Here is an 11,376-nt window from a genome sequence, read left to right on the forward strand (position 1 = left end):
AAAAACTCCTAAAAATCATCAAAATAAGAAAAACGAGTTATTTTGGTCATATCAACCGAGGTCCAAAATATGAATTGCTGCAACTGATTGTGAAAGGCAGAATCGAAGGCAAACGCGGCGTGGGAAGAAAACAAATGTCTTGGTTGAGGAACATCCGACACTGGACTGAGTTAAGAACGATTGAAGACTTGACACATACTGCTACAGACAGAGAGAACTTCAAAAACGATATTTCTAACATATTGTAATTTATATGATTGTATAACATTCAATTTTTGAATAAACAATTAAAGAAGAAGAATTATATATTGAAAACTTAAACTTAAATTTAAACCTAAACCTTTTCTCAAAAGAATACTTATCTGTGCATTCACATTCCAAGGCAGTCAAAGCAACGAATTCAATAGTGCATAATTGGAAGATTACTTCAATAATCCTGGTATAATGCTAGTAACCACAAAGGAAAAACAAAAATTTAAACTTCCAACCAGTTAGCTCGTTAGAAAATAAAATTATTATTAAAAATAATTGAATAATTGATTATTAAAACAATAAATTATTTCAAAAGATTTCAAGTGAAAACAATTTATGCTTAATTGTGTTTTCTCGATCCAGACGATTGTAAGAGAGTTTAAAAACAACATACACATATACAATCACGGTTGCCACTTGAAAATTTTTTTCTGTACCAAAATTGGTTTAAAAAGGTACCATTTCTGTAAAAAAAGGTCCAAAATTTTTTTGGACCTTTTTGTTTTCTCGTTCTGTGTTTTTCATAGTGTTATAAATGAAAAAAATATAAAATAGAGCAAAGTTGCATTTATAAAAAAAATTAATTGGAAATATCCACAATAAAGTTGGGTCGTCAGAAATGTACCATTTTTTTAAACATGAGTACCAAACGAAAAAAATAAAAAAAAAAGTACCAATTTTGGTACTAAAGTACCATAAGTGGCAACCGTGCTTTCAATTCCTAACTCTCCTCTCTTTCTTAACCGCTCTCTTTCTCTCTTCTCTTGTCGAGAAAATTCAAGTATAGTTCCCAAAAGAGCAAATTATCGCCAAATCAAATTAATTTCATTTGATTTGATGTGAAAAATTTTGAACTGAATCTAAAGTTCATGTTAGGGGCCTGTTATGTAGATATTCATATGACGAATGGTCATGGCAGTTTTACGCTGTGTTTGGGTACTCATGGAAGATATAAAAATGTCAATTTATTATTATGTTATTGTATAATAATTGTTAACAATACTTACAAAATTATGTTATATGGCTTTCTTTCAAATCCGAAAGTATGAGAATTTGATTATTAGCTGTTATAAAATAATGCCAGTGGTTCCTGGCATGTTTTCCCCAAAATGTATGACAATTGTAGTAATTTGCTCCCAAAAACAAATTGACCAATGTGATGAAGTACACAAAGCCTTATCACCATGACCAAATTTAAACTAACATTTTTTTTCTCACTCTCATAAAAACAATTTCAGTTTTGACCTGCCAATGACTTTCTGCATAACATGGCAAGTAGACCTATTGTCGATAAAGAGTTAGACAGAATTGATAAATACGGAAATTTTGTTTCCGAGTCTAGAATGTAATATTAAAACACATCATTTAATGAAAATACGAGACTGTAAAAACATTTCGAATACACAAAAAACAAAAAAACAAGTTTTGTTAAAATTCGACGATGCCAAATTTCAAAGTTTTTCGAAATGAAAAAACAAGTTTGGAAAAGCTGCGTTCTCATAAATTTGATATGTACGAGTATTTCAATTTTTCGCTAAAACTCATAACCAGTATCTAAAGTATTTAATATTTTTAAAATATAGCTCAAAAATGTTAATTGACAGATGTGCTTTGTAAGAAGTGCCTTTAAGAGCACAACTGGGTTGTGAGCTCAACTGGGTTGTGCGGTTGATGCTTGGAAATTTTTAATGGAAAAAGCATAAGAATGCAGTACCCGTAGTTCACACTCTTCCTTAATACTACGTGAGTTATTTGAGATGCATTTTTACATGCATCAGAAATGTAGCCGTTCAAAATTATTGCAAAAACGTGTTCCATGAGCGTTTTAATGAAACTCTAAGCAGGGAGAACATACTTGGGACGCAGAACTTGTGTTGTTGTGTTGTTGTGTTGTTCTTCTATCATTTGGAATTTAAACTCGCGTAGGAGTAAATTTAATTTCGTTTCGAAGGCACACTTCCGTCTTGAACTTATAGACCAATGTATAGACCAATGTTTATTATTTTACAATACCATATGTCTTTATATTATTATCAATGTGCTGACAATGTGCAAAACAGTCTCATCATATTCTTCTACAATATTTGCTTTTCATTTTTAGGCACGTTTACATGATACTTATTTCTTCAAAGTACTATAATAATTGTTTGCTTTCAGATGGAACTTTTGCATAAGTAAAATAATTAAAACCAAAAATTAGAAATTGATCAAAATATATTAGAGACTAAGGCTCACAATGGAGAGAGTACTGTTACTTTCTGTATGTAAAAACTTACATACTTGTATCAGACTCACGATAACCCATATTTTGTAAATAAGACAATAAAATGAAATCTTAATTAATCTTAGTCAATTACTCTCTGAGATATGTGCAAAACAAAAGTCTTCAAAATTTTAAATATTTATTGGAAAAATTTATATTTAAATTTAACAGTAATTTTAAATATGAAAAGAGTTTATTGACACAAACGCAAACTGATTGACCGCAAACACAAGAACCATAATTTTATATTATTTTGGATAACTGTTTTTATTTTTGACTGACTTAAACATTTTAGAGTATATATGTATATCCTGATTAGTTCTAACTAAGAGGATTGAACTCATTACTCTTTAGTATGCGGTAATGAGTATAATTGATCGGTCGATCTAGATTATATTAAAATTGGTAGTTTAACAGTTCATACGATGATACTATAATACGATGAGTTGATCAATAAAATGATTAGTAGATAAGCTATAATATACTTTAAAAACAAATATAATCCATTAAAATATATATTTGTATATGTTTCTCTTTTTAGCTGGTGCTTAAAAAAAGGTTTGAGTGGTGGTTCTTCAAAAACAAATGCAAAGATATGTCTGAGCAAAAAAATATAAGTAGATACATAAAAGCGGCTTGCATAGTGGCACTAGTTTGTTTCCTTGTTTATGTGTTTATACTACCAGGTAGTAAAACTAAAAACGATAAGCAAATTTTGCGAAAAATACAACCCGATTACTCAGAAATCAATTACTCGGATTTCATGAATCACTCGCTAATAAGCGATGTGGATTGGACAAATGAGGGTATGCATACACTTTAACTTAATTACAATAAATCAGAAACTAATTGAAAAGATTTGTTTTAAATTTTCTGAAATTACTTATATGAAAAAATAGATATAGAAAATGATATAGATGAAATTAATAATAGCATTCCGGATAACTTTATAAGTGATTATGTGACACTAACAAAAGTAGATAATGTCGGTTTGAATGCAGATGATATGTTGTATGAATCGAAACGGAAACATAATTATAATAAAAATTTAAAAACAAAAGGTCAGCATGCAATTTGAAATTCCTTAAAAATAAATTAAATATAATTTCATTCTTAGATAACTATTCTGCATTTAGCAAAACGGGCACATTTCGAAGCAAATCTAGTCAGATTTGGGATCCACATCCCGAATATATATTTAATGCATTTGGTCGTAAATTTCACATGCTTTTACATCAGGATACCTCTTTTATTCCTCCGAAAACATTTAGAGTATGTTAATGCAATTTACATATTTTTAATGTTGAAAAAAATTTAAATGCAAGATTTTCTTGATTTTCTTGATTTTCAGGTAATACGTATTTTAAATAATAGAACTGAAGAAGAAGAAGAAGGAGAGGAGCATTATCTTGGCTGCTACTATAAAGGTGTTATACAAGATGACATCCAATCAACAGTGGCTGTTTCATTGTGCCATGGCATGGTAGGCTTCACTAATATTATTCTCTTGCCATCGCGATTCATACATATTTCACGATCTTACGGTTTAAATTGCAAGAATCGATTAAATGCATAAAAAAATAGACCGAATCAATGAATTATAATTGTAAAAAAAATCTTAATTAGATTAATTTCATTGCTAAAACTTACATACATAATATGTGTAAATTAGCAAAACAAGTCTTTAGAAGTATATGAATACTGAATACATTTAATTCTATTCACAGACTGGTTACATAAAAACAAGTTTTGGTACGTTACTGATTCAACCGGTCAACCAAACGAATGACGATTCGGCAGACATTGTACACAAAGTGTGGCGACATTCAAGTCGGAACGGTAGACATGCTGTCTCCGGTAATCTTGACATGGATTTAGGAGTGTTAGAGCAACACATTAACAAAACGCGGTTACGCAAAAAACGAAACTATGTTGATCGAAACTTATTTACAATGGAAGTATTAATTGCAGTTGATCGCTCTATGAACGAGTTCCACAAAGAAGACTTACATTCATATATTTTAACCTTAATATCAATAGTATCTAATATATTTTCGGATGCAAGTATAGGTAATTCCATTTACATATCAGTTGCCAAGATTCTGATAATACAAGATGATTTGATGAGAATGAAAAGTAAGTTGAATATTCAATATTACAATTATTACAATTATTTGTATGTATATATTATGTTATATTAAAGTTATATGTTATATTAATTCAAAACAACTAGCTTCATAGCATGTAAACAGTTTTTTATAATGTATTTTATCAAACACTTCAATATTCTACTTTTTTAAACACTTGATAAACTCAACATTATATAGAACCTATCTTATTTTATATTTTTAACAGTTTTTATATTCCTTTTTCCTATTAAATGAAAAATCAAATATTTTGACTGAAAACGGAAAAGAAAGCTTTAATCATAAATACGGGTATATGATATATGTATGTATGTCATATACACTGTTTTTCAGTGTTTTTCAGTGTATATGACTGGGTAGTACCAGTTGAATAGTTAATCCACCATTTAGAAGAAAAAAATTAAAAGAAACGCGAACATAAAATAAATCTTGTAAATGCAACATTTAGAAGTTTTCATATGATCTGTACATCTTTGAGTGCTAGATTGCATAAACAAAATGGAAAATATTTAAAAATGAAAAATAAAAAATATTTATTTATTTAAAAAATTTACTCTTATTTGGAATAGCAAGACTTCAACAAGTTACGAAATGACATTTATACAATATATGCTATCAAATAACTTCTAATTTTAAGAGTTTATTTCAAATTTTAGCTACTTCTGCTTCTGCGTTGCTAAAGAGCTTTTGTCATTTCCTTTCAAACGGCAAATATCATTACGATACAGCAATGCTAATAACCCGGTAAAGTTTTTCTTATTTAGAATTGACCCAACAGAATTTCTCACTGTTTCCTTTTTTATATTTTTTCTATTGCCAGAAATCAGATATGTCGCAATGAACGTGCAGCGATGTGTGACACCCTGGGTTTAGCTGAGTTGGGTACTGTTTGTAAGCGGCACTCCTGCTCAATTGTACAGGACAATGGATTACCAGCTGCTTTTACCATTGCACATGAACTAGGTCATATGTACGATCATATGTAACAAAATCTTAATGCATGATAACTAAAATATGTTTAATATCCATTTTACAGTTTAAATATGCCGCATGATGATGACGATCGTTGCAAAATGTTCAATAAGCTGGGAACAAAAAGAAAGCATATTATGTCAAGTGTGATGGGTAAAGATATTCACCCTTGGTCCTGGTCGGATTGTTCACGTTATTATGTATCAGAATTTCTAGAGTAAGTCTAAACTTCCTTTGTCAAATATTATACTAAACAGTTACCTAATTAAATAATTTTTATGTTCATTTTATTTGGTATTGTTATGTTATATTCTACGCTTATCACCACAACCAAAAAGAAAAGAAGATACATCATGTTTAGAGGATACACGTACCGTATCAATTAAAAATTACAACACCAAATTACCTGGTGAGATATATTCATTGGATCAGCAATGTCAGTTAATAGACGGCAGAGACTATGTATTTACAAATAGAGGAGATGAATGCAAGCAATTGTGGTGCATCTTTAAAGGGAGTTATTATTCAAGTAATTTACCATGGGCTGATGGTACTCCGTGCCGAAACAATCGTTATTGGTGCCAAAAAGGTGAATGCGTTTCTCGTGAGGGAAATACGCTACAAGTTGTTAATGGAGGATGGGGTCATTGGAGTTCATTTACACCATGTAGTTTAACATGTGGAGGGGGAGTGCAAGAATCTCAACGTGAGTGCAATAATCCACTTCCCAGAAATGGGGGGAAGTATTGCGCCGGTAGTCGTAAAAAGTACCGCTCATGTAATGCACAAAGTTGTCCTCCCGGTTCTATGGACTCACGAGAACAGCAATGTTACGATATGAATGGACGAGATTTGAGTATCAAAGGTGTTAGAACACCAGCAAAATGGATACCCAAATATGGGCGTAAGCTTATACTGAACACCTATGTTTTGTTTAATAATTTAGTGGGTTATATTTAGTTTCTTTAAAGGATAAATGCAAACTGTTTTGCCGTCTCGAAGACAATAGTGCATACTTTCAACTTTCTGATAAGGTAAAAGACGGAACAACATGTTCCTTTGACAGTTTTGATAAGTGTGTAAATGGCATTTGCCGTCCAGCAGGTTGCGACAATGAACTTAATTCGCTCGCCAAACTAGGTAAATATAATTTTGAGAAACTTATTTCTTTTTATCTATTATATCAGTGTGCTTTGTTTACTTAGTTCACTTGCGAACATATTTTGTCAAAAGTGTGGTTGCGCGTTTAAAATTAATTAAATTTTTTTACATTCGTAGATAAATGTGGCGTATGTGAAGGAAATAATGATACATGTGAGGATTATACCGGAAATTTTTATGTGTCTGATCTGCATAAACTACAACCAAAAAAAAATTCACATTTTTATTATGTCACAACAATACCAAAAGGTACTTTATGAAAACAATAATATTAGATTAATATTACTATTAATATTTCATTGTATATTACAATTATTGTGTGGCTTATCCCGAGGTAGTCAATCGGCAACATGCTCTATCATCGAAAAAAGCAGGCTTCTTCTTAGGCTTCTTCCCATCTCAATACAATTTTTACCTTTCCCAAAACTCGGTTACATTTCTAAATGCTCTTTTTCAATTTTTTGCTTTGGTCTCCGGAATATAATAGTAAATTTACGTTTCAACAGTTCTGAATCTAAGCCATCTAGTTTATTTCATTTAAATCGATCAAGTGTTTATGGAATTGCATTTAGGCCTTATTCGGCCGAACGCTTTGCGTTTGGAAATTTGGGATTAACCTTCGTACAACACATAAAGTGACTGTGTCAGGTATATTGATTGGCAATGATAAATATTCAAATGATAAATATGTAATGCTAATCGGTAATGATAATGATAACTTTATTTCTGAAAATTTTGAGTGTTTGAATTCCAAATTGAGAATTTATTTCTTTTTTGGGGAAATTTTGTAACATACGCTCTGTAAAACGCTTTCAAAATAAAATGATATATAACTATTTGAAATATTTGAATTATTTAATAGCAATAAAAAAATTTATAAATTACACGAGCCAGTGCTCGTATAGAAAACTTCTTTAGTTTTTTATGAATGTTCACATATTCGTACTAATCATTTAAGGCAATAATTCAAGTCTACATCAAACTTTGTAATATACTTTATAAAAAAGAAATATATAAATATATATATATATATATATATATATATTATATATATATATATATATATATATATAGTATTGAGATGAAAAGTACTTCTCCGCTTCACCACTTATAGCTTCCATAACTCCATAACGAATAGAATCCTGAATTACCTACATTCGCTTATCTTGATATTTTCGGGAAATCTCAAAGAACCGAAATCCCCAGATTAATCTCCCTAACCGCAATGAACTTAAGTGCATGTAACAAGTAGTCACAACACATTTTATGCATGTAATAAGTAGTCACAACATTTGATATTTTGAGATTTTCAATTTCTTGGGATAATAAAACTAATAGGTTATTATATATGGTAGAATTCGATAACAAAACTTTGTAAACGACTATAACTTGTATGAAACTGAATATACGGCATATGATATTTTCGTCTCATGAAACTAGAAATCATTTTCAAAATGCATAAAATGTAACAATAAATCTCTATCTGAATATTGTTCCCAATTTTAAATACTCCATTTATTTCCTTTAAGGAGCGTCCAATATTGTTGTAACTCAACCAGAAGATCAAAACATGACGTATATCGTACTAAGGGATGACGAAGGTAATTCTTTATTAAGTGGCAACAGTGTTATACCGACTTATCGTATTGTAAGCTTCTATGCTGGTGTAACCATTGAATACAATGGATCCGCAAATAAAGTCGAAAGAGTGAATACCACGTACTCCCTTAAACTGAAACGTGATTTGATAGTAGAGGTAATCATATCCCTTATCTTTTTTTAATAATTTAAACGCAATCAATTTTAAACTAACTATTGAAAATCTTTCATAGATTATATCAATTTTAACAAATGCCGAACTAAGTAACGACTCCTTACTTGTAACTTACACATACACGATGGAGAAACCCAGATATAGTGAACCGCAGGTGGAGATTTATCGTTGGGAAATGCAACAATGGAGCAACTGTGATGCTCTATGCGAAGGAAGGCAACATCGTTTACCTGTTTGCATTAGCACGACAGTAGCTCTTAAAGTTGCACCACAATATTGCGATGAAATATCGAAACCAGCAACGGAGTACAGAAATTGTAATTCGGATTGTGTGCTTAAGTGTGTGGCCTTAGATCCTTAGATAATTTGTGGCTAAAATTAGACTTAATATAATTTTATTTGTGTTTGCAGTTTAAATCTGACAAGTATTTCGGAATGCTCAGCTACATGTGGAATAAGAGGGACTCGTGAACGGATCTATCACTGCATTCAAACTTTTACTGATATTAATCGTTCGAATATCGTTGACTTATCGTTTTGTAAGTCAAAATATGAAGTTATTCAACATGAGCCATGCCACGAAGGCTGTTGGAATTACACCGACTGGACAACAGTAAATATATTTGATTTATTTTGATAAATTATATATAAATTTCTTATTAATACTTCTTAATAAAACAGTGCTCAAAATCATGTGGAAGTGGCAGTCAAACTCGTAATGTGGCTTGTTTTCTCAATGAAACCAGAGTAAATGATACACTTTGCAACCCAATTAAAAAAAAATGGAATGATGCATTAATAAAGTCATGTAATCCACAACGTTGTCCAGATTATGAGGAATACGCGGTAATATTTATCATTAAAATTTTTTTTTTTGATTTTCACAATATTTAGTTAAATTTATAGACACATTCAAGCTTAGTACCAATTTATTGGCGATATAGTGAATGGGGTCCATGTAACGAGCAGTGCGAAAAAAACCGTACTGTAATTTGCATAAATCCTAGCGGCTGTCCTGAAGATAAACGGCCATTTTCTAGACGAAAATGTTGCAATATTAAATACGTGTCTAATTGGTCCAAGGTAATTTCCTTAATTGTTATAATTTAGATATAATGAATAACCATATTTAAATTAATTGAATAACTGTTAGTGTTCGGTGGATTGCGGAAATGGAACCCGAGTTAAGGAAATGCATTGCGCTCGCGTTTATAGACCAGACGTGAAAGGAGATCAGCGGAAACGTATCATTATTGATAATTCATATTGTAAAAGTTTAAGAAAACCTACACCAAAACGTCGTACAAAGCCGTGCAAGGTTAGTTGCAAGTGGTCTACATCAAATTGGACTCAATGTCCAGCAGATTGTAGCGAAGAGTATCAATCGCGATCTGTTTACTGCGAATCATCTTTAGGAAATCCTATAACTTACAAATACTGTGATGCGACAAAAAGGCCGCCTTCTAAAAAAATGTGTAATAATTGTATCAGAAAAGAATTAAAAATTATATCTAAGGTATATATTTCTATGTAGTTTATATTTTAATTGCGTTACGTTTTATGTTCACCATTTCATTTAAATTTTTCTATCTTTAAAGTGCAATTGTCAGGGTATACGTCGACGTCGAAACCTTTGTTATGATTCATCGAAAAGACGCATACAGTGCCCAACAAAAGAAAATATTTTTAAAGAAAAATGCAAGCCTCCTCGAGAATGTCTACCAAAATCTTGTGAAGAGATACGACGCTTTTATCAAATATATCAGGATGGTGAATACGAAATTTTTGTTAACTCGCTATCCAAACAAATTTACTGTTACGACATGAGAAATTCGCCCAAAGAATATGTGACTGTTAATCCTAATGAAAATTACTCAATATATTATGGATATAAAACAAGTGATCCGGATACTTGCCCACCCTTGTCAAGGCATCGTGAACATCGCGACACAAACATAAACTCAGGACGAACAACATTTCATAAAATACGTGTTAATATTACAGACTTACGTGTTATAGAGAATGATTTTATATTTGCTAATACAATTGGTACGCAGCAGGCATTTGGATCAGCAGGTGACTGCTATAATCGAAATATGGAATGTCCGCAGGGTGATTTCTCAATAAATTTAGAACACACAGGCTTTAGAATACGACCGGGCACTAAGTGGGATCGATTTGGGAATAGCGTCATAATGAAGGAATCAAATTTGGTAAGGACATAAAATATAAGATAAAGTATGTATAATAATTAACTTTTTTACATGTACTCTGCATGTAGTTTGAAAAATCATTAACAATGCGCCGTGCACTTTGCGGCGGTTACTGTGGGCGGTGTTCGATATCTCAGCGATACGGTCTATATCTTAGTGTCTGAGAATAGTAAGATGTGTGAAAGACGATTCATAAGAAATCTACATGTGGTGCTATTTTTGATAACAATTTACATATTGTTGCCAATTAACAAAAATAATGCATTTACTACTTGAGTCATAATGAATATTATTATAATTAATTAGAAACTCAAAAAGATTATGTAATAAGCGTGGGTTGAACGTAAATCGCTCAAACTACACGTGAACCACTCCGAAACGCTTTCATTAAAAGTAATTTGTAAAGCTGTTATACGACCAATGAATTATGAATTACTACCCTTTGTTTCATTGAAACTATTTTTAATATGCAAATCGTTCTGTTTATATATAAAATTATATACATATAAACATGAATATTTGGTACAGGTTAAATGTTCTGAATTTGGGACAAAAGCGTAATACAAATATTTACAATCAATTTTTTATAAAAGT

The 11,376-nt window shown here is 31.0% G+C and overlaps 1 protein-coding gene across 3 annotated transcripts in view; it reads left to right on the forward strand.

The window, feature by feature from the left end:
* LOC119685312 (A disintegrin and metalloproteinase with thrombospondin motifs 20) overlaps positions 1-11,376 on the forward strand; it is a 47,321-nt gene extending 35,945 nt beyond the window's left edge. For 2 of the 3 annotated variants that reach the window (XM_038099558.1, XM_038099557.1), the window contains exons 2-20: positions 3,057-3,321; positions 3,415-3,576; positions 3,633-3,787; positions 3,867-3,998; positions 4,243-4,651; positions 5,319-5,406; positions 5,483-5,632; positions 5,699-5,851; positions 5,973-6,538; positions 6,595-6,774; positions 6,913-7,044; positions 8,325-8,551; positions 8,628-8,908; positions 8,981-9,182; positions 9,251-9,415; positions 9,476-9,652; positions 9,723-10,085; positions 10,168-10,782; positions 10,851-11,374. In XM_038099558.1, the coding sequence (XP_037955486.1) occupies positions 3,111-3,321; positions 3,415-3,576; positions 3,633-3,787; positions 3,867-3,998; positions 4,243-4,651; positions 5,319-5,406; positions 5,483-5,632; positions 5,699-5,851; positions 5,973-6,538; positions 6,595-6,774; positions 6,913-7,044; positions 8,325-8,551; positions 8,628-8,908; positions 8,981-9,182; positions 9,251-9,415; positions 9,476-9,652; positions 9,723-10,085; positions 10,168-10,782; positions 10,851-10,946 (4,464 nt within the window). In that variant the 5' untranslated portion in view covers positions 3,057-3,110 and the 3' untranslated portion in view covers positions 10,947-11,374. Of the gene's footprint in view, positions 1-3,056; positions 3,322-3,414; positions 3,577-3,632; positions 3,788-3,866; positions 3,999-4,242; positions 4,652-5,318; positions 5,407-5,482; positions 5,633-5,698; positions 5,852-5,972; positions 6,539-6,594; positions 6,775-6,912; positions 7,045-8,324; positions 8,552-8,627; positions 8,909-8,980; positions 9,183-9,250; positions 9,416-9,475; positions 9,653-9,722; positions 10,086-10,167; positions 10,783-10,850 lie in introns of all 3 variants that reach the window. The other variant, XM_038099556.1, reaches the window with a different exon arrangement.

The sequence above is a fragment of the Teleopsis dalmanni genome, chromosome 2 (genome assembly GCF_002237135.1).
Source record: "Teleopsis dalmanni isolate 2A chromosome 2, ASM223713v2, whole genome shotgun sequence".
NCBI lineage: Eukaryota > Metazoa > Arthropoda > Insecta > Diptera > Diopsidae > Teleopsis > Teleopsis dalmanni.